The 24606-nt window shown below is 33.5% G+C and overlaps 1 protein-coding gene across 12 annotated transcripts in view; it reads right to left on the minus strand.

The window, feature by feature from the left end:
- The window catches only part of TCF12 (transcription factor 12), a 391527-nt gene that overhangs the window by 45813 nt on the left and 321108 nt on the right, over window positions 1-24606 (minus strand). For 8 of the 12 annotated variants that reach the window (XM_069596408.1, XM_069596406.1, XM_069596404.1 and 5 more), the window contains 4 exons: window positions 5938-6043; window positions 4774-4913; window positions 4356-4500; window positions 3593-3657 (listed from right to left, as the gene is read on the minus strand). In XM_069596408.1, coding sequence (XP_069452509.1) covers window positions 3593-3657; window positions 4356-4500; window positions 4774-4913; window positions 5938-6043 — 456 coding nt within the window. Of the gene's footprint in view, window positions 1-3592; window positions 3658-4355; window positions 4501-4773; window positions 4914-5937; window positions 6044-16533; window positions 16754-24606 lie in introns of those variants that run through there. The other 4 variants (XM_069596414.1, XM_069596413.1, XM_069596411.1 and 1 more) reach the window with 3 other exon arrangements.

Below are 24606 nucleotides of genomic sequence, written 5' to 3' on the forward strand. Positions count from 1 at the left end.
AGTCAGTTCACTTAAAAAACGGGGATGGGAGTGATTTAGAATCTGGATCATAAACACAAATAAGAACTCATTCTGCATGCAGTCCATGGTCCTCATACTGTTAAATGACCAATGATGAATAACTCCCAATACCTTCTGCCAGGCTTAAACGGTAATATGCCTCATTTTACTGCAACAAATGAGGCTCCTCCTCCTATCAGTCATGGTCTATTCCAATCAGCAGGGTGCCAATAAGCCAGAGGCTGATGAAAAGGGCCCCAGACAAAAAAGAAACAATGGAGTGCTCCCAAGCCCAACCCTGGAACTGGGAGCCCAATTTTTTAAGCACTACAGTGCACATTTCAGTTAATCTTTATTATGCTAATGTTATTGAGTCTAAGGAACAAAGAAACTTATTTCATGAATAACTTTTAAACGTCAACTTCCCTGAATTTTCTTTTCTTTTGTTAGAGCCTACTGACCATTTAACTATCCAGATTAAAATACACCCACACACACATACACACACTCTATCTTCTTTCTCTCTCTCTTTCCTTTGCTCTGAGGTAGAAATCAAAACATAAATTATCACAGAGAAGTCTGATATAATCAACAAAGTTAAACAGTCCTCTTGTTTGATCTCCTCTAAATTAAAGACCAAGTGTTTTGATATGGTATTAGGCCCTGAAATAAACCAGATGTTTCTTCCTCTATATAACTCTCCATGGGCACAATCTTAAAGGGTTATTGTCTGGCAAACGTTCAGGGAAACACTGAAATGGCACGAATATCCAGATTTTCCTTCCCTTCTATCTACCCTAGTTTATTATCTAAACTAATGCATAATCCATAGGGCTTTGGGAACTTTGTGTAAATACTTTCATGTACAATTCTCTTTCTAGCTATCCTGAGATTAAGACCACAATTATCCAGGCTTAAACCTAAAATAAAGGAACCTTTGCAAATGTATTATCTGGCCTTCCATGTTTAATCACACAGCATTCTGTGTGCTCTTTAATACCTAAACTGAAGAACAAAGGTTGTACCCTCTGATGTTTCACACATGAAAGACCATCTAAGACATATATCAGACATTCAGGGAGCTAGAAATAACTACTAATGACAATAGCATATTATCTCTCCATCTAAAACCTGGATGCTGTATTTAAAACATCACAGTCTAAAGAACTTAAAAATTTCAAATACTCATGGTCACCATTTCCAAAGATCTGTATTACCTAACATCAAAAATTCTGATATGAACGTCAGACTTTCAACTGTAATTCTCATAAAATTCCTTCTCCTCATCTCCTCTAATCCTTCCTATCCCCAATGTAATGCTTTTGTTTTTCAGGACATTTTGACAGCACTAAAGCGAATATGAGTTTGCAATGGAAGTTAGGGAAAGAATACGTTGGGGGGAGGTGTCTGGTGTGGAGCAGGGGAGGAGATGGATTGAAGGAAAGGATTTGAAGTGTGCAGACTATGGCATGCAGTGATGGAGCAGATGGAATGTATCACCGTCAGCTATGACAGAAATGATTTATGGAATGACCTGGCTGCTCCTGCCTAGTAACAACACAGGATGACAGAGCTGAGTTTCCATGACAACCAAAGCCCACCCACTAACTAGATTAAACATTCTTCCCTAGCTTCCACTTACACTGGATTTAGATTTTCTTTTCCAAATGCCAACTGGTTCAGCTAGTATATTGGTTATAATATGGGAGAATAGTAAAGGACTTCAAGGGTAACTGAAATGAAGCTTGAAGGACCACTGAGAAGATCACAAATTCCTGCCTATCTGCTAAGGACCCTTTAAAGAAGTTTTCCTTGGATAAAGTGAACAAAAGAATTTTGAGAAAAAAGCCCTTGAAATGTAGGTTGTATTTTTTTAAAGTTGCCTAATATTAAAAGTTCAGATGTTATTTGTCTTTCTACACGTGAAATATTTGCTGCTGAATTCTTACAAATCAGAGGAAGAAATCAGCAAGTAAATTAAATACCTGAGAGGCACTCATTTAATATTACTGAATAATTTTCTTTCAAAGTAGGTAGTTTTCACCATGTGGGATCAGTTCAGAAGTGAGACAACTCCCTTTAACCTTCATCAACACCTTATAAAATAACAGTCACTGTAGCATTGGTCTTTCTGGAAGTACAGGGTAAGTGAAGCTAGCCAGAGCGGATCTAATCTAACACTAGGCCTTACCCTCCCTAGCTCGGTGATCCCGAGAGCAAGTTGTTTAATCTTTCTGAGCCAAAGTTACTTAACCTTTTAAACCTTAGTTCCTCATCTGTAACATGGGAATAGTAATGCCAACCTCACAGGGCTTTCCTGAGGATTAAATGAAATGAAGCATGTAAGTGCTTAGTATAGTGCCGAGCACCTAGTAAACATACAAATTGCAGAAGATATTTTTGTGGGTTTTGTTATTGTCATCGTTTTTGTCATATGATGCAAGACTGAATTAAATGAACTAAGCTCTATTTTGTGTGGGCCACCACTATGTGGGAGATGAATCTGACCTGGCTTCATTTCTCAAGAAAAACTTGTAGTGCTGTGGACAGAGAATATTTACATAAAACCACACACAAAGAGGTTTATCTCCTTAAATGTTCAACAGCTGCTTCCTACTATCCACACATTAGGTTCCCTATGAACAGCAGCAAATATGTTTGACAGAGTTAACTGCATTTCATAGTAGAACATAAGTAAGACAACTCTGAGAAACCTGAGAACCATATCACTCAGGAGGAAAAAAGAAAGAAAACGCCTAAGGAGAAACTTTAGAAAATACAAAGCAGAAGTGCCTCTTAAAAAATTAGATTTGGAATCTTTATGGATTACTAGTAAACATTCTCCCAAAATAATAGATTTCAGTTTAATGTTTTAAGGAAAAGACATTAAAACCAATCACTGCCTTTATTAAAGCAACTCACTGCTTTGTCATTAACATTATAGTTGTGATGTAAACTAGTTGCTGAGGAAAATATTATGGGGCTCCTTCAAATCAGTTTTACTCATTTTAGCATGGGCTCCTCAGTGAATCTGTTTTTTTGCTTTTAGGAAAGGCTCTCATCTCTTATGCCTTGAATGAATCAGCAGAAGATGATTATTTTTTCCTTTTAAAAAATACTGAAATACCTTCCATCTTAGGAAAACGTCCTTATAAAAGCACTCCCTTCTCTGGATCAGAAGAATAACTGAGCTATGTTTCTTGGCTCTACTTGGCTTATTTTAACTCGCAACTCACAAAGTATATGTTTAAAACTAATAAACAGATTTAACAATCTTAGTAATCTGTCCTTTAGGCTTTAAAATAACTGAGTTTTTAAAATTTTCCCTACATCTGTTCCATTAAGACAAAAACAGATATTTAAATTGAAATTAGAAGGACAGTTCTTGTGGGAATCAGGTGGGAAATATTCTCATGAGTTATTATAAGGGCAGTACAAATCAATACAAACTGAGAATAGCTCTAAATGAGTAATGAAATGGTCCTGTTATAACTATACCCTTTAACTATGACACACACTGCCCACAAAATCAAATCACTGCAATTCAGCAGTGTAAAAATCATTCGGCAAAATACGTAAAATCAATACTCACAGATGCCAAAGCTTTTCCAAGTGCATCACCTGTCTGTGAGCTTCCAGCAGCATTTCCTCTGGTTCCTGAGTATTTCAAATAGAAAAACAAATCAAGAAGTTTAGCAAGGAAGTTTAGCAAGTGAGCAGGCATGCTTTTTAGCACTCTGCCATTGTTTCAATGGTGTTCTCCATTGTAACTGCACATCTGTCGCAATAAACCAGCAAATAGTAAACTAAAGGAAAGATGGATTCCTTACCAGTTTCTGCATTAATGAAAATCAGAAACTTTCTTTTCTTCCTTTCTTTCACATTTAAACTCAATACTAAAAAATATGTTGAGTCAAAAGGTACAAATTTCCAGTTATAAGTAAGTACTGGGGATGTAATACACAATATGATGACTATAACTAACACTGTTGTATGTCATATAGGAAAGTTGTTGAGAGTAAACCCTGAGTTATCATCACAAAGAAAAACATTTTTTTCTATTGCTTTTATTTTATATCTATATAAGATGATGAATGCTCACTAAACTTATTGTGATAATCATTTCAAGATGTCTGTAAGTCAAATCATTATGCTGTACACCTTAAACTTATACAGTGTTATATGTCAATGATATCTTGATAAAGTTGTGAAAAAACATGAAAAGAACAAGTGTGTGTGTATATATATATATATATATATATATATATATATATATATCATATTAAAAAAAAAGGGATTCATTAAAAATGTCCAAGTTCAGTTTTAGGGAGTTTTGCCAACCCAAAAGAGCTCACCTAGAATGCTATCTGATCCATTGATGGGAGGAGTGTGTGAGGCAGCAACATAAGGTGAACTGCTGGTACTGGCGCGGTGGAAGCTGGACATTGGTGGAAGACTTGTGTTTATGTCTGTTGGTGAAACTGAGTGTGGAGGATAACTCTAAAGAAAGAAGAAAAGAGATATGATCTATTAAATACATTTTCTCAATAATAAGCACATATAACTGGGCAACTGCTATAGTAGCTTATAAAGAACATCATAAATTAGTAGCTGAAGACACCTACTATTGTCATTTACTTTTTTCAAAAGGCATGAAGTAAGCATTTCAACATTCAGAAGTTTTGGCAGAATCAAATCTTACACTTGTAATCCAAAAAGAAACACAAGCAAGGACAAAGTGTTGCTGCACCCTAGTCATGTGTTATGGCCTACCAAGCGGTCATGTGAATGAAGGCTGCCGTAACTACTGGATTGAGACATGTGGGAAGTGGAGGTCCCCAGAATTCCACCAAAACCAGGCTGGCTCATCCCATTTGATGAACTCCAAAGGTCAGAAGAATTGTGGGTCCCATCTAAGACAAAAAAGAGAAATATAGAACTTTCCTTAGCCAAAATTTTTTCTTTTATTTTGATGATACAAAAAAAATTCAAAGGGTACTCTCTAGATATGTCTTTCCTCCTCTTTTCAATCTAGTCTTCCATATAGCTTTCTTCCCTCCAAACTGTACAGTTACTATTTTAAATGAAGGAATAAAGCTTTATAGTTGGGGAGGGGGGGGAAGAAATCTAAACTGTAGTAGGCAGGTCATTATAAAAATCCTCACAAGATCTGAATTCTTATCAGGGAGGATATTATAAATCCAAAATTTGGGGAGAGGCTGGATTATACTTTTGCATAATGGAATATCCATAAATATACAAAAAAGTTCTTAATCTATAACAAGCAATGTATATTTTATGAAACATTCTCTAACTAGAATAAAGAAGTTTCTCTTATAGAGAACCTAAGTAATTGATAATGATTCTATTATAGTTAGCCTTCCAATGAAGTGTGCTGGCAATGATTTCACTCACCAATATAAAGTCAAGGAACTATTTATGTAGCAATTTACTGCTCCCTATAGTCTAAAATCACAGAAGATCAAATAAAAATGATTTGTTAGACATGAACTAAAAGAAGTACAACACTTTTTCTCTCTTAAAAGTCTTAATTCTGTTCTATGATATTCACCTTTTTATTTGCACTGATAATTCTAAGAGTGTTATGAATCTGTCATTTAAACAAGAAACTAAAATTGTTAACAGCTTTTATACATTTAAAAATCCTAAAAAAAGAAAGAGCAGCTCTACTCACTTTTTTCAACTGAAGTCCTTTTCAAATTCAATTAATACTAGATGAACACGCCAATGCTTTGCTGAATAATTCAACTACATTGCACTCAACAATAATTAGCAATAGAAAATTTTAAAATTAAATTTTAACTTGCTTCAGCCAAACATATCTAGATAAAAATGTCTGAACTTCTATATAGATATTCTCTTTCTTCACAACTTAAAAATATTAGCTAATTTTGACAACTAGTTGGTAGTACTTACCTTGCATAAAGAAAGTGCTAGCAAACATACTGGTTGGTGGCTTGGGAGATGGATAACTAGGAGATTCACGGTTGAAGTCATCTGAATTTGGGGATGGTGCATATACCTTAAAATTAAACAGGAAATTTAATTAAAATGTAAATTACTCTCACACCACTTATGTAAAATGAGTGCTACACTTCTGGAAGGGCCTAAAAAGGCCTATCTCATATCTAAAAAGGCCTATGACAAATCCAAAGAAACTGCTTAAATCCCTTGGATACTATCTACACGTTTGTTTTTAGCTGGTTACTAGAGAAAAAAACCATTCTAAATATCCCCAGAATGAATCTTTGTGTAACAATTATACCAAGTGACTGAATAAAGTCTCAAGTGTTGACTCTGCTCACAAAACATAAATTCATATAGGCTCATGATTCAAAACCTAGTGGAAACAACAGTCTTTTGAATATAACATGAAATAAAATTTGGGTTCATAAAATTCATTCTTTCCACTGTTAAAAGAGTTATCAAAATAAAAATGAGCTAGATTAAATGTTATTATTCTTTACTATTATTAAAAGTTAACTGTGAAAAGCACAATGTAATTGTTCAGGAACTTCCTGAACTTAGCAGGGTTGGTTAAAGTCTGAGCAGTTTTAGTTCTTTAATTTCTAGTAATTTTTCAACTCTGGCACAGCTTTCAGGAAAATCTCATTTAATCTGTCAGAGCAGTATTAATTTCCTTTGGTAAACCTCTGCTTCAGATAAGCAAAGTATAAACATTTTGAATTGGCAAATGGCCAACATTGTCATTTCTCTGAAAACTAAACAGGCAGCCAAATAACTATAATGATCAAAACATGATCAAACCATTCTTATAACGACTACTGAAATCAAGAACAGATATGTAACACTTAAGGTGATGATGATCTGTAAAAGTGAACCAGGAATCCAGAATGGAAAGGAGTCCTATTTTGAGAAGTGGATGAAACATTTCTTTTGTTTAGTCTGATAAGGGTAAATCTATTTAATTTTTGGCGCCAAATAAAAATTCAAAGTGTTCACTTAATGTGGAAAAAGCAATTAGCTCAGTAAAATTACGGGAGCATGTGTGAAAAAAGCATACACATTTATTTCATTTCATTTATATTCATTTATTCTTTCTCTGAGACATTAACTAACTGCAAAGATTTCTGGCAAATTATCTAACCGTCTGAAACTCCATTTCCTCATTTGTAAGACAGTGCTAACAGTACCTGCATTGAGGGTTGGATTGATGGGAAGATCAGATGAGATAGCACATACAAAACATTTAGTGAATCCCTGGCAGTCCAGTGGTTAGGACTCTGCATACTCACTGCTGAAGGCCCAGGATTGATTTTTGGTCAGGGAACTAAAATCCCACAAGCCACACAGTATGGCCAACAAACAAACAAACAAACAAAAAATCCTGCCTGGATTCCTCAAGATAGCTAAGGGACTCAGAAAGCTCTAAAATGTTTAGCAGGTAAGCACTCGCTAAGTATTAGCTAACAATATCATCTTTCTAATTCTTAGAGGCATAGTTATACTGCTACATATTGTCCCTGTTCAGTACTAAACTACTACTTCTTACAGTTTTTGTCCAATATCATCCTTACATGTACAGTTCACTCTAAATAAAAGGTTGAAAAGTTCATTTTTTAGTCTTCTTGCTAGCCATGCTATTACTAGCACAGGTGTGTCTTTTTAATGAACTGGCATTCAGCTTAGTTTCCTTCTTATATGCCAGAGGGAAAAACACACATTTGTGGTACCTGACAAGTTGGGGATAAGATATATTTCTAACAAATATCCATAAAGGATTCTAGATAGGAGAGTATACATTACACATATTAAACATTTTTCTATGCTTAATGTGCTACTACATAAAGAGCTATTATGAAAAGACAGAGTTAGGAAGAAAGAATTGGGTATATACAAATGTATTTGCAATGTATGAGGCATTATCAGGAAAGGAATTTTGTACTTTTTTCTTTTAATCCAGTTTCAGCATCTAAATTTAGCTTTAGCTAGATATCCTCTGTCCCCTTTATATATAGATTATCCCAAACTAGGCTGAAACCACAAATAACAAAAACAGAGTATATCCACAGATGTAGAAAGAAAATACAAATGAGAGTAAAATTTAGAAGACACAGTTAGAACATGCTTTTTCATAAATGCTTATCTGCTATGTATACCATCACTGACCTGAAAGTATAAAATATAAAATTCTCTAATTCTATCTAGGCTAGAGGTTAAAACAGTATGTAAATCTCACAATGATAACTATGAAAAACTCCAGTTTTGATGTGTCATTTCACAAAAAAAAATCTATTCAGTCTGTCAGTTTAAATTTCTATATAATCTCTCAATATATATTTATCTTTATTCTTATTTAATTCACTGTATTCCATAAGGTAAACTTAGACTTCAAAAAATTTTAAATGTATGTAATTATAAAAGCAAAGAAAGGGATAAACCTGACTTTACTGATTTACAAATCGCTGTAAATAAAGGAGAATATGCTGATGAGATAATGGTTATTGGTAAGTATCATGGAAAGCAACAAAACCAAGATAAACCACACAAAGCAGAAGAGGCTTGCCTACTCATACATAAAACTTTTGAAGCTGTATTGGGAACACAGGGCTTATTTTGGAGTCAAAGTTTTTTTTAATGTTGTTATTGTTGTTCAGTTGCTAAGTTTTTAATGTTAGTCTTTATAGACTTCCAAAAAATAAATGGGCTTTTAAAGAATAGATCTTATAAGTAAAAATGGTAAAGACTCTAAAAATACTATAAGGTTATCATTTATTTACTAACATAAATTCAAAGTTTTTATCATAAGATGTTTTGAAAATCATGGTTCTAAAAGAGGCCCATCTAACAGCATTTCTAACACAGGCCAAAAAACTTTACTTTTGGTATCCTAACTGTGGCTTGCAGAAACATAGATGCAATGTTATGAAGCAGCAGTTGTGCCAGTTTCGATTTTTCAGATCAAAGAGTTCTTGCGGCAAAGCACAACTGATGTGGTCTTAAAGACTTTATTAACTCCAGATGTAGGGAAATAGTCAGCCAATTCCACAAAAAGAGCAAGTCTCTTTCAGTTACAATCAGTACTGGCCGCAAATGAAAACCAGACTGCTTATGTCATCTGATCACCTGCACATAGATGCCAGTTTTTTTCTAGTTAATGATCTAATCATACATTTAAATCTTAAGTATGATTTTGTATCACAACAAACAATCTTAAAATTAAGAAAAAGAAGAATGTGTGCTTAAGCTGATTAAAAATCTACCAGGAGTCACACTATTTTAAAGAGGAATAGGAAAAGTATAATTAAGTAATTTTAGATGTTCTATTGAAATGTGGTCATTGGAAATTTTCTTTAAAATTCTAGTCTCCATTTCAGAATGTCAGGCTCAAAGGTGCTATCATGGGAACGTCCTTCTTTCTCAGGTACTTACATATTTTCTCCTCTAGGAATGGCAATGAGAGAAATTTTTGAGTCTTGTGTGAATAGAACCATAACATTTATCCAGAATTAAATGAATGTAACTGAAAATCTAACAAGATACCTCCCTTTCATTGTTAAGACTGGCTGAAAAGAATAAATTCACAGTAATATCTTTACTGTCCTCATTCCATCAACCCAAATTTACTTTTTAAGAGTGACAGAGTACTTCGAGCATGAATATTTACATTACCCTATACGATGATTACACAATTATCCTTGGAATGTCTTAGCTCAAACAACCAATTGGAGTCAAGTTAGCAAAAACATTCCTTTTTTCCTGTTTGGATGATTCAGTTTGGTCATATGGATCATCCCAATTCAGGGCAGTCCACTCTCTGTTTAGCTTTAGAGGCTGGAGTTGTGCACTATGTTCTTACTTCAGAGCATTCTTCTTGTAATTAATGTTAGAAACATCTCTGCAAGGCAGAAAGGCATCTTTTTCTTACAGTTACTCAGAAAAGATGCACAAGAGTAGAAGTTTTTGCTAAAAAGATAGTTTTCCTTTTTATCTTGTCACATCCAGTGATGAGTTAAAAGATGATGCCATTTCCTATGCTTTTAAAAATAGATCCAAAACCTATGTGGTAGCTGGTATCTTTAAATGTTTTAAGTGATGAGGAGATGAATTGGGAATTTTCTTTAGAATGTGAGAATAGCTAGCTACATATGTTAATGAAGATACCCTTCCCCAGAAAATGAGAGGAAAGCTTTAGACAAGCACTGTTCATTAAGTTTCAGTGATGATGGAAATGTTCCATATCTGAAAAGATGGTAATGTATGTATGTCTGTACAATACAGTAGCTACTCGTTACATCTGAATACTGAACACTTGAGATGTGGATAGTACAACTGAGGAACTGAATTTAAAATTTTAATTTAAATAGTCATTGTGGCTACTGGTTACTACTGAACAATACAGGATGAAATCACTTTTCCTTACCCAGCAGTTTAAAATTACATAAACTATTTTGAAAGAAATATTCTAGGAGCCTCATAAACTCCAAAGCCTATGAAAGCCCAAACTCGCAAACATTTTGGGAATACCTTTATTTAATCTGGAAAGAAGACAGAGAAGCTTATCAATATTTCTGAACATGCACTAACACAGAAATTATTACCAACATTTCATTATGTTTAGGCTCCTATTAGCACTTTTGTCAAGATGGTTTTACTAGCAGTTCTCTTTAAGTTCTAATATGTTAAATACCATTAAAACAGTTTAATGTTAAGATTAAACTTCCAATGTTTGAAAAGTTTATGCTAACAGCAGAAATCATCTCCAGCAAAATCTTTATCAACTTACCAAAATAGCAAAGCAAAACAAAATTAATTGGCTAACTTACCCTATCATCATAATTTTAAAATAAGAATGTAATATTATATTCAGGAAAACTACACTTAATTTATCTTATATTTTAACAACTATATTTTGTATTAAGCAATAAAAATTTTATAAGATCTAGCTGAGTACCTAAAATCTGAAAACAAACAAAAAAATCAAAACTGTCTAGGTCACTGGGAAAAAAGAAAACCTCAACCCAACTCAAATTCTAGCTTTAAAAACTGTAATTAAACCACTGGGCCATCAGTTTAAAAAACTGGGCACATTTCAGGGTCAACACTCAAAAACTAAGAAAGAAAAACTAGGTAAATATTATAAGAAGTTTTTAGTTAGTTGATCAACCTATGAAGTCCCATATCCAGTAATATACCCGAAGTTTCCTTCTAATTCTGTATTTTGAGAGATCTGAATTTAGTAAAGAGAGGTTGTTTTAAAACAAGTAAGTAAAATTTTTGCTTTAGTAATTGGATTCAATGATAAGAGTGGTAGAAATTAAGAAAGAAATTTTTAAAAAATGATTTACTATTCATTTTTCTGATCATTTTGGATCCACTGTTTTCTGTGCATACTGACCTTATGTATAAACTCAGACAAAGAGCATATCTTTAACATAAATTTTAAAATCTTAAAGTTCCTGAAATTCAGGTCTTCCCACTTACTTGGTTCTTTCTTTAATCTAAATTAAAACAAGTATAACCTCAATGAAGAAGACATTAAAAAAAGTACATGAAACAGCAATTTAAGAATTTCCTAAAATCCAAGAATATTTAAACAAATGACAAATTTGATAAATATCTCAATATTTTTAGTATTTTAATATTACGTAAAAGTATCAAACTTTGCCATAAAGTCCAATCTACTACTCAAGTTTTTATGGTAATAATTCCAAACTTAAGGTACGGGGGATATATGTATATAGTTCCAGTACTATATACTGTAAGAACTGAAACCAAAAAGCATCATAAAGCAAAAGAAAGTAGAACTAACTCAGGGACACGTAAGCTATCTATGGAAGATTCTTCTCATCTAATTAGTTAGCCTAATAAAATAACATGAAATTTCTGTAAAAAGCATACACGTTTATATCTTCAAAGCATCATCAATAAAAGGATCAATATCTTTCCAAGAATCAAATTCTTTCCAAGAATTTCCAGAGGATGTTTAGGGGTGAAATACTGTAAAATTTCCTTTCTAACAATAAGAAAAAAAATTCTAGTTTTCAGTACAAAGTAGCTTAAAATCAATTACTACTTCCACTGTCTAAAAAGTATAGTTGAGTAACAGTGGTTTTCAAATGTGAGAATTTCTTCTTAGGTAAGTCAAACACATTTTAATCAATCTTAAGTTAACATCACTAGGTTTGTCTCATCAGTTCTTTATTGTAACCAGTATCATTTTTACAATAGGTACAATTTTTTTCCCTAAGAGATAGGCCATGAAATTTTTAAGGAACTGGGTTTGAAATTCACATGCTAGGAAGATATACTGAACACATCAATGATCGTCACTTCTTAGCTATCTACATTTAAAAAATATTTAGACCTTAACAATAAAGCACCTGATCCCTTTCTTTAACATGTTCATGAGCTAGTGGAAAAGGACATAAATTTCTTTAAAACATTAACAAACCTGACCAGTGACAACATACTCTCCTGGCAGGGGTTTTAGTTTTAACTTCCTGTTATTTGTGCTCACTTGAATTAAAAAAAAAAAAAAAAAAAAGAACTTCTTGGATTCATACCTAGAATACAGTCTCAGATAATCTTGGTAAAGGGAAAAAAAAAAAATCAAAGCAGATGGAAGCTAAACTTGTCATTAAGTTTAGAGCTTAATGTCTCTAAGCATTGTAACTTTAGAGAATTCTTAAATGACTTCATGTTTTCCTCATCATACAAATGTAGATTTAACTCTACTGGGTCCACAGATAGCCTGGAAATTTGAATTAATTTAATTAAACTTTCCTCTCTCATGTTAATTAGCAGTAAATCCCCAAAAGAGCAGAACTGTGGCTTTATATGGTCTCATACTGGTTTCTGTGCTTTTATCAACTGAAAATGTTTATTTGAAAAATAAGTCTTAGAAGTATTCATAAGGCAATTTTAGCTCCATGCTACTCTAATTCTTATGAAAATATAAATTATGTGGGGAGGCAGGTGCCAAAACCATGGCTAAACCAATTTTCAATACTATGAGTTCTATTAGAAGAGATCTGCTAATTTCCTGCATTTAAAATCATATCTAGGATAAAGTTCAGTTTAAAAAGAAACTAGTAAAAAGCTGCTTGACAGACTATATCAACTAGCATTCATAAAACTGTAAATCTGATCAAATATGTGAAACATATTTATTTGTAAGAATAGCCTACTACTTTTCTCAGTGACATTTTCTTTCCAATGTAGTACTTTGATATGACCAATAGTAAGGATTAGTGAGATCTGGCTCTCTGCTATGGAGACCAGTTTACTTGTCCTTGGATAACAGAAGAGGAAAAGTTGTTCCTGGGAGAGAGACCCGGGTTCAGGTCTAGCCTCAAAGCTTACTAATGGGGGAGGGGGAGGGGAAGGTTAGCCAAGTTACTTAACTACTCAGCACCTCATTTTCCTCACTTATAAAAGGAGGCTAGTAACAGCTAAATGACAGAGTGGTTGGGAGAATTAAATGAGGTAAACATAAAGTCCCCAGCAGAGCTCCTGAAACAGAGTAGTTAGTTCCTGTCTCTCCTTCCCCAGATTCCATACAAAGAAGCTGAATGTTCAAAATGTGTTTCTAAGCTTTGGTTTCAAAACTTGGATTTCTGTGTTGTCTCTAAAAGATTAAAATAATTCCCTGATAAAATGAAAAGAGCATCATGTCTGTACTTGCTGCAATTTTTGTACCTGGAACACTTTGTAGCATCTTTAGTTCAAGGTCTAGAAAATGGAGGCTGATCAGATCAAAGGAAGGCTAAAACTCCAGAATACCAAGGTGAAGAGAGCAGGAATCCTCTCTTCCCCAAACTTTCCTTTTTTTACCTCTACCATTCTCTACCTTTCTGGATAAAGGACATAATTTAGTCATATCTATGAGAAAACTGACTGCAGGCCCTCAAAAACCCGTTATTTTTTCTTGCTATTTTTCAAAGTTCAGAAAACAGATAATATTCAAAGTGATTTTAAGTCCCCTATTTATCATGAACACATATTAATGTCTTACAGCATGGTATATAATACTTCTACACAAAAATTCTATATGATACAGAACATTAACCTTTTCTCTTTTCAAACAGTGAGGAAGATAGGGTTAACATTTTTGCCTTTTCTGCACAAAGATGCTCAAGCCTCTTGTATTTCCAGCAATACAATATGGCCACATAATCTTAAATATACCAAAATATGAAAAGGCTCTCCTCTGATTAATCTAGCATTTTTCCTAGAGTCTGTTCAGTCTATTTGTTAAACTATCCCAAGCATCCTTAAATATAGGGAATTAGTTTGAAAATGTAAAAATAAAAATCAGAAAAAGAGGAAAGTATTTTCCTGAAGCCCAGTATCACTCAGGATTTTTCACTCTATCACTGTAATATCCAAAAAAGGATTTAAAAAATGAAATCAATGTGAACTTACTAGCATTTCAAAATATTAAAGTCCTATCATCTTAAAATAAATTGATAAAATGGAGTTATTAATAAAAAGTGGCCTTAAACTTAACTGGCTCATAATGAGAATTACATAAAAAAATTTCATAACTCAAGTAAAGAAATATTATTTCAGACTCTGGCAATATTAAAGTGCTAGCTTTTATTGTAAAGCATTGATGGGTAGACATTTCCCAATATATAAAAAGACAAGACTTTTAACACAGTCTTTGGATAATAAATTTTATACTATATGATTTCCTTATTAAAGAATAATAATAGTAATAATAATAATAAATAAATTAGATGTGGTAAAAATAAAATACAGAGAGGAAAATACATATAAGAAAGACTAAGGCCTTATGATAGAGAGGACTAAGAAAATATACCATTTTTTATGCATTTTTTTAAGAACACAGCAGTCACCTTTGACCCATATCAAACACAGGCTATCAACTTTCAGGCTACACTTCTCTAACATACCAGCCATGTCATCCACCGTAAGCCTGGAAATACTTAATACGATCAAAGCTGTTACTCACCCCCACAATGTAGAACAAAGAGAAATGCTGTAATAGAGTGATCTGTGCTTGCAAAAGAATAAACTCTACACTCAATTTGAGTTATAGTCTATCTGCTTCAGGGGTCCTGCATAATTAATTTTATTAAACTCATACACATACACCATTTTCAAACAGACGATTTTACTTAAAATTGGACATAGAAAAATATTTTCATACTTGGAAGACAGTTGGCAAGGAAATTATATAGACATCAAATTATTTCACCTATACTATGCATCTAAATATACCTCTTACATTCTCCAAAGTTCTGTTTATATGGGTAGTGTGGACACATACTTTTTAACGAATTTATGAAATTTTGGCTTGACTGTCATCTGTTAAGAAAGCTTACTCAAAAGTTAAGAACCAAATGCTAACAAAGTCCAAAGAGGCCTTACCAAAGCAGTCAGAGAATGAAAAAGTACTTTCTTTAGTTCTCATGTACCATGGTTAAAGCCATATGCTACTTTAAAACATTTTCAAGTGGTAAAAAGGAAGGGCCAAACATAAATGTGATTAATTTTTTGGTAACTTCAAAGATTAACACTGAAAATGTCTACATTAATGACAAAAAAAAAATCACTAAAGTCATTTATGTATTTAATAAAACACTTGAGATCAAACATTGTTTTGGGATGACTAAGGAGGAAAAAACTGAATTCCTGACATAAACTCAAGATTGTTATTCACTAATAACATTTTTATGTTTATCAACTATCTTAGAAAGATAACTTCTACTGAATATTACAGAGAAGTTTACTTTCTTTTTAGAATATACAAATCCTCTGACTTAAAGATACTGCTTGTGGAAACAGTATACTATATAATTAACACTGAGAAATTAAAAAGTAGAAGTTTTACTTAGCAACACAGAAAGATATTATTTTAAAACACTGAAGCATGTTGCTATAAATTGGCTAGAAATAAATTCTTTGGAAGATGTACAAATGCATTCTTTGAAAAATAGTGATTTATTTTATGAATCTGTACAGGGTCAAAATTCTAGTGTGATTGGAAACAGATGGTATCTGAGTAAAGTCAGGCTCTGGACCCGAAACTCCAAACAGGAAATACGGACCTCACTAGCTGACTGCTTCCCTAATCATTCCCAGAGCTTCATACTTGTTATTTTTATGAATATCCAAGATGACTTTCATCTTTCCCTGCTATCTACAAAGCATCAAGCAATCTTCCCTTTTTCTCTGTGTTAAATGTGTATTTTACATACAAATTACATGTTTATAACATAAGAAAACATTGAAACTAATGTAGCTGAAGCTCACTGCTAGTAAAGACATCAGGCATTAACAATAATACAAAAAATAAACTTGAATTTGTCAGATATTATTTTAAAAATAAAAGTAAGAAACTATTGTAACTGTGTCAAAGACAACTTTCTAACCTTACTTACAAAGAAACATACTGTTGTTGACTAGTATAGAAAATGATAAAAACAAAACCTCACAGGTTTTAGTAAAAAGTAATTAATCTACCCTGCTTTCCCTTAAACAAGCCACTAAGAAGCTATCTGAACAAAGAAAAAGACTTACCGTTTTCCCATTGTAGTAATACATCAAAGAACTGCTGCCCATTCCAGGGACAGGATAGGCACAATACATGTTGATTTTGAAAATGTTACTATTTGCAGCTACTACACACAGCTTCTCTCCAACACATACATCCACACAGCCCAACAGAGTTAAGTCTTCAGCACTATGCATCCACACATGGATCTACTCAAAAGGAACTTATGCAAAATAGGACTGAACCAACTCACAGAGCAGAGAGGGAGGGTTTATGCTGTAAGTAATCTCTTCAAATCTCTATCAAGTTCTTGCATGGGTGGTGGACACCGATAAAACAAATTTTGGAATTTTAAAAAATACAAGTCACAAGTGCTAAATAATAAAAAGCAATATAATGTCTTGGAGGCATACAGACCAAGGAATTATTAATATTGTCATATTATGGTATATATGTCTCTCTCAAAGAAAGGCAAACTGACAGATATGCTAATCTGTTTTTAGTTTTAATTAAATTAGAGCACTTCTAGCACGGAAACCTAGCTTGCTACACTTCTAAAGACATTACCATCTGGCATGGCCTAAAGTTGCTTCCAACTTTGATAAACCATGATCAAGCAATCAGGATTTGCAAACATTGAATCATGTGTAACAAGAAGGATCTAAACAGTTAAGCCATGCACAGAGTCACTTCCTGGAGAAAGCAGACCTGTCATGCAAGTACCTCTCAACTAGCTAGAACCATGATTTTTTATGTTATAAGAATTATATGGAAAAAATTTGAGAGGAACACATTTCATGAAAAAGCTCATTCCAACAATTCAAAAAATTACCTCAAAAATAAATGATCTGTTTTTAATACATAAATATTTAACACAGGTTTTCAGTTCTAAAGCTCCTTAAATTCCTCACTCATAATACCATATAAAAGTTTATAATGGATTACACTGTTCTAGGATATGTACGAAGCAACTGAATAATTAAAAAGAAAAAAAAAAAACAAGGTTTTGTTTTTCCTTACATAAAAAGATGAAAGGCTGGTATGTATACACAAAATGTTCACTGTTGCTAATAAACTAAAACAGATTTCTCAGAAGTCTTTCCTCCAAGTTTACTATCATTCTTAACTAATATTTAATATATTCAAACTTTTATGCTAATGCTCAAATTTCTCAAAAAGGAAAAATAACCAGTGCGGTAATAAATGTCTCATAGATTTAAAAAAAATTCATTATACTTAGAAGTCAAAAGGTCTTAGACTTTTTTTTTGGTAAATACTTTGTTTCTTACACACAAACAAATCTTGTTATTTAAAAAGTTTTCAATTTGTCTTTTGGTGTGCACTCTAACCCAGAAAAACAGAATAACAACTTTTCTTTCCTCTCATCCCTGCGTTGCTGGCCCCCATCCCCTCCATCAAAACCTCTTTGTACTATCTTTTCTCCCTGAGCCTCGGAGGTTCTCCCAGAACTGTGTTAATCAGAGGAGGGCTCACAAGCTGCAAAAAGGGAACACATCACTTTTTTCAAGGCACCTTTCATGAAGCAGAATTCCTCTAAAGGAATATTCCAGAAATATTTTGTGAGGGACTGCCAAACTCTCCACTGTTATGAAAAATATTGATTAAAATATAACAATAAAACCGAGTAAGAGAATAAGCCCAGCTAAGTTCATAATGTTTTAAAAGCTGATGGTGTCGGAATAACAATAAAACCTCCCTACACTCTCCAGATATAGAAAAGGCTAAGCAGCAGCTGCAAAAGAACATCACTGTACAACAGACCATTAAAATGCCAGTCTGCAGAGTGGTCTGTAACTTCCTCCCTCCTGAGAGACCACAAAGACTCATTTCAATCCTCAGAGAGCTGTGTAAAAAGCGTTGACTTACAATTAACAATGTCATGCCTTAAAACCATTCAAGTAAATTTTCGTCTTTTATAGACATAGTCTCTCTCTGACAGAGCTTAAAAAAAAAAAAGGACAATCAACCACCCAAAATAAAATTTCCTTTTTTCCCCTGAATGATTAAAAATGGAAAAAAAAACCTATTCTTAACTAGAAATGTAGAGAACTGGGGCAAAGGGGGAGCCACAAGGCTTCAACAGTCTCTTCCTACAACCAGTGCTCCAAACAGAAAACTTACATCGATTAAAAAAAAAAAAACAAATCCACCTATAGTAGTTAGGCTCATTTCTTTGGGGCTTGCCAAAAAAGAGAGACAGTACTATGATGTTTGTTAAACAAACAGCATAATAATAAACCCAACTATGCAATCTTTGCTATTAAAGCACATTGAAAATTTGAGTATTTCATTAACAGTTCCTTTATTTTAGAGGCAACTATAAGGTATTCTGAAAGCAGAAACAAATATCTAAGTTAAAAAAGATCAGAGTAAAGGTCAGATAGTATAATACTCTTTTGCTGGTCTAAAGCAGAAAAGAACTGGCTAAGATCTGTTGTTAAATATGAAACCTGAAGATTGAAACATAATAGTTTCTAAGCAGAGCTGAGTAATTAATTTTTTGCTTCTAACTGAAATTTTCATTCTTCCTCTCAAAAACACTGATACAAAATTCATACATATATTAAATTAACCCCCCCACAACACAATCACTCCTATATACTACTAAATTGAGAGTGGATGTAGAAACTTGAGAAAAGAGAGACAAGGTGGGAGTTTACATACATATGGCATTAAATTTATTCCTCAAAAACAGCAAATCATCAAGAAAGCTGGCAGTAATTTAAATAAAATGTTCCTGTATTTTACTTGTATGCTATTGTAAGGTCTTCTAACTTTGCTACTCCAAAATATTATCTTTTTGAAGTCTGCCTCACCCAAAGGAAACTAAAACTGGTTGATGGAGACAGTCATTTTTCTTATCACAATTACAAATTATCTTCCATGATAAAGTCCTTTGTTGCTTCCTCAAAAATATTTCTTGAAAAAAATCTAATTTAATCTATGTAACAGCTGCAGCACAATTTTTTCCTAAGCAGAATCATATTACAGGAAAAAATGCATATAGATGGATCAAGTGCTGCTCTAGTCAATGCAGTTGTTTAATCTTTGCCTGTTTTTTTTTTGAAGGAATATGTCAAGGGTTAATCCTATGACTCAGTCTGACAAAACGAGTCAGCTGGAGACAGGGCTACTTTTTAAACCTGATTTCAGACAGACGTGCAGTCTGCACAGGAGCTCTGAACTGTCTTATTTCCACCCACAATTCTATGTAATCACTTATGTGTTCTTCTAAGATTATGTGACTCAACATTCATACTACCAAGGCTAACAATCTAAAAAAAAAAAATTACCAACTTTTATAGCAAAACAGGCATTACTATACACACTGGCAACATGATTAATGAAAATGTCAGAGAACCTTGAAATAAATATGACTTGGAGCCATACATCTTTTATTAGCAAACTGATGATTCCTGGTTTGAGGATTTCTGCATTTCACTTTTAAATACACTTCCCCACCCTCAGTAGTTCAGGATGTGATGTTTATTTACCATTCCAACAATCATCAAGTACAGACCTAAACTAGATAAGAAAAAGCTATTATGTGTTTTGCCTATGCAATTTACTTCTTCCCTGAAGATTTAGGGAAAAATGTTTCCAAAAAACCTACTAGGTAGAGACTTTCTGGCAACATCAGATTAAAATCCAGGCCTCCCTCCACTTCCTTCTTATTTTTATGTTGACTGGGAAATAAATCTTCCTTAGAGAGCTATGCAAAATCTCCTGGGATTACACACCCAATATTTTAACTTATTTATTAGCTCTTCTTTATCCCTGATATTCCCGATCACTATAACTCTCAAATCTGTTTGTTAAACTATCCACAGCAAGAATGTTTTCAGAGTGACCTAAAATTCTAAAAAGTTTTTAAGCAAAAATTTCAATTTAACTTTATTACATATCTTGAAAATTAATTAATTAATAAAGGCCAGTTAGCGGTCAATCTTACTGTATACTTTTCTAATACAAGCAGGCAACATTCCAGTGTAATGAAAGGCCAGAAGATCTGGTGAGAAAAGTAAATCTAAAACCCACTCACAGGATTCCTCATGAAAAGTCTCAACATTATTTCTAAGGGAATTAATTCCTGGAAAACAAGACTTCCAGAGTGAAAAAGCCAAACAAAGTTTACAAGTGAATAATTTCACAGATGAACTCAATATACTCCTGCTTTATAAAAACTCAGCAAAATACTAATACATTATTGGCTGTAAGGAAGGTGGGGGGTGGGGTGAAGACAGGTTTAAAAGGACAATAAATAAGAGAATCTACAAGTGGGCAGATAGAAAAGCAAAACACCCTTCCCTAGTGTCTCCTCTTTCTTATTCAGCATGTAGAAAGATGACTGGTGAATGAATGCTTTCTCCTAAATGTGCAGTATTTCAGCTGGCCTGGTTAACTAAATCGGATGCCAAATCAGATATCAGAAGAGTCCAGGCTTTTTTATATCTGAACATTATATTGCAAATTTTTCTAGTATATGCTGTTTTGTAAATAAAATGATTCCCAAGGGTCAGGACACTGGTCTCTGGCTTTTTCTAATGCCCTCACAATATAGAAAATTTACTTTTGCAAAAAACAAAGAACATAAAACTCTAGTGAAATAATGCATCTCTTTCAGACTAATCCACTGACAATCAGTACCTATTATTTAAATATAATAATGCTATTTATCTGGAATCATATAATGCCTCTTCTAATTCAGTAATATTACTCTCATCTTGCTGGTGCTAGTCAATCAGTAAAAAGGCTCCTAAATACTGTCTTTCCACTGTATGAAAAGATTAAACATCAAAGACCTGATTTTGTGATCTTTCCTCAGATGATATTTTCAAACATTTGTTTCAATTATGACTTAATTTTGAGTACCTAAATCTCAGTCAAACCAATCACCAGTTATAGTTACATTACAGATTGATCTGAGTACTGATACACAGTTTACTTGGATATTGGTTGGATGTGAGGAGCAACTGACACACACATACACCAACTTCTCAGAGCAGAGTAAAATTCATGCTATAGTTCACAAATCACATCATCTGTCTCAGACACAGAACATCAGATTTCTGACCATCTCTTTACAAAAATCTCTAACATTGGGTATTAGAAATGCGTAATGATTAACAAAATAGAAAACACTTGTATGTATAACCAATGTAAACGATCAGCTATATAAACTGTGCTTATAGGGCAAAAGAACACTTGTTTAATTCCTCTTTTGACAACCATATGACCAAAATGAGGATGTGTAAAAAAGAGCTATACCTCCTGGAAGAGAAAAGCAAACACATGTCTTTTTGAGCTAAATAAATAGTATCCCTCAGTTTAACATGAACAGAACAGATCATACAAAGCTTCTAAAAGGCAATCACTAAATACCTTTCAACAAGACAGAACTATACTAGTGAGAACATGTAAAACTTGAAGCAAACTCCATGTTTTTTTTGATCATGAACTCACTATGAAAAAGCAGTTTTCTTTGAAAAATTAAAAGTGGGGAGTCCCCCTACCTAGTAATCCTGCATCTCTTGGCTGTTCATTTCTTTCCCCACAGGAACTGCAGTTTGTCACTTCTCATTTACCAACTGAAATAACATGGTAAGAGAATCATTAACCATGTTGCAACTTGGTAATTTTCCTGCAGATGGCTCTATAATCACAGCACTGCCTAGCACTGCCTAATGACGTGTGTGAGGGTAAAAAAAAAAAAAATTGAGGCGAGTATCCTGGTTTTAAAATTCTTTAATAAATCAGCACTTCTGAAGCACTTTCAAGACTGACACAGGGTACTGCAGCACTACTGACTTGTCAGGTAACAACAAAATAAAACTAGGAGCAAATAAAGCTATTGTTTTAAATCATAAACAATTTGATTTTGGGTCCAGTTAGCTCTCCATTAAGGAAAGTGCTACCTTTTTTTTTTTGGTTTCTTCTTTGACCTGTGTAATTTTTTTCTTCTGAGCAGGAATGCACCAGTTCTTTTCAATTTATGAGAAATGGAACAGTACCATGATAGTCTAGTCTAGTCTATTTTAAATTGATTTTTAAAGAGACCAGAGTAACTTCTGCATCTTAGCCCAGAGCCATTTCAAGAATCTGCAACTGGAAACTTTAAGTAACTTATACATTAAGTAATTTCTGGCCCCTAATCTCTGTTTTGTTCCAATAAAAATTCTTGCTAGTGGTAGTAATTTTTAAGTACTTCATAACTCTAATTAGTTAAGTACTGAGAATCTACCAAATCACTCTGCCTCATATATTGAATGATTAAGTACAGTTCATTTTGGCTATACTCACTGGAAGAAATTATGCAGACTCTGAATTTATGAAAAGATCTATCCTAAAAAAAAACAATTTCTTACCACTAAATTCTGGTGACCGTTCTCAACAAAAACCAAACAATACTTCAGTTTGAAAATACATCTGAGGAGGGTATAATAAACGGGAGGAGATGGGAGACGGTATCAGTTCAAAGCAAAATGAATTAAAAGTTTCAGTAATGCTTAGAATGCTTCACCGGTAAAGGCAATACACCATCCCAACAAGTGGCCCTTACCAGAAAGATTGAGAACCAGTCACAAAACTTTGAAAGAAAAAAATGCAGTAAGCTACTTGTTCTATATATCTTTATCACAAGTACTTACAGAAGGGCAGACTAACTCTCCCTACCAATTATTAGTCCTCTGTAACATGAGATAGGCTCATGTTAGGTTCCAGACACTGAGTCATACCATATGATGAAAAAGAGCACTGGACTGGGAGTCAGAAGACAGGGACTTAGGTTTTAGCTCTGCCTCTGAGGAGGCATGAGAGCATACGCGAGGTCACTGAATTTCCCTGAGTCTAAGTTTCCATTTCTGGAAAACTCAGGCGTTAAACTGGGCCAAAGATTTCCTAGCCATTTCACCACCAATAAAACCTTTTATTATCTACTCCACCCCAAAGCACTGAATTCTTATTTTGAAAGATTTTTTTTCTCCAAAACTTTTTTCTTTTTTTTCTTGAGTTATAATAAATATTTTTCCCTGTTTAAAAAAAAAAAAAACGTGCAACTTCCATTCAGAACTTCTGATTAAAATGAAGCATTGCCATGCTGGGATGAAAGAATTTTAGTGAAAGAAATCTGATGTTTTCAACAGCATGGATAATTTATTTCAGTAAGTTACACAATTCGTTAGGTTTTCAAAAGATTTACAACTTCTATTATTAACTTTGAAAACTCAGATTAAGACTCACTGGCATAGACGATAACTAATGTTAACACATCAATTTTAAATTGTATTTTTATAATCATACCTTTGAGTGGCACAGTTAAAAGCCTACAGTCTCACATAAAATGAAAGACTGATCAGGAAGGGAATCAAAAAACATTACAACTTCTCAATTCTAATCTAAGAATCCAAATGCTTTTTGTCTTCTAATAACATTTATACACTTGCAAATAAATTATCTTTACAAGGGGTTTATATATTTCCACTGTCTAATAATATTTTCATTTAATTAAGGACTTTGGTTTTACAGTGATAAGAGATGCTCCTGGAGAATTTTGAACAGAAGGATATCATCTGACTTAAGGATTGGCCTGTGCTAAAAAAAAAATGATTTAAGGAAAACTGGGAGGCCAATCGGCAAGTGCGTGTGTGCATAGTCGCTCAGTCGTGTCTGACTTTTTGCGACCGCATGGACTGTAGCCTGCCAGGCTCCTCTGTCCACGGAATTTTCTTTTGCCTCTCTCCAGGCAAGAATACTGGAGTGGGTTTCCATTTCCTCCTCCACGGATCTCCCCAACCCAAGGATCAAACACAGGTCTCCTGCACCTCCTACACTGGCAGGTAAATTTTTCACCACTGAGCTACCTGGGAAGCCCCACTTGGGAAAATGCTTCCTTAATTCAGCAAAGAGATAAAAGTGATTTGGATAATGAAGACAGCAACAGGTGGTAAGAAATGATCATTCCTGAAGCTAATTTTAGTATGGGAAAATAACAACTGTTTTACTTTTATATCAATGAAACTGTAACTTTTTTTCCTTTAGAGAAAGGTTTCCTGTATTATGGTTTTCCATAGTGATCTGTC

The sequence above is a fragment of the Ovis canadensis genome, chromosome 7 (assembly GCF_042477335.2).
Source record: "Ovis canadensis isolate MfBH-ARS-UI-01 breed Bighorn chromosome 7, ARS-UI_OviCan_v2, whole genome shotgun sequence".
Lineage (NCBI taxonomy): Eukaryota > Metazoa > Chordata > Mammalia > Artiodactyla > Bovidae > Ovis > Ovis canadensis.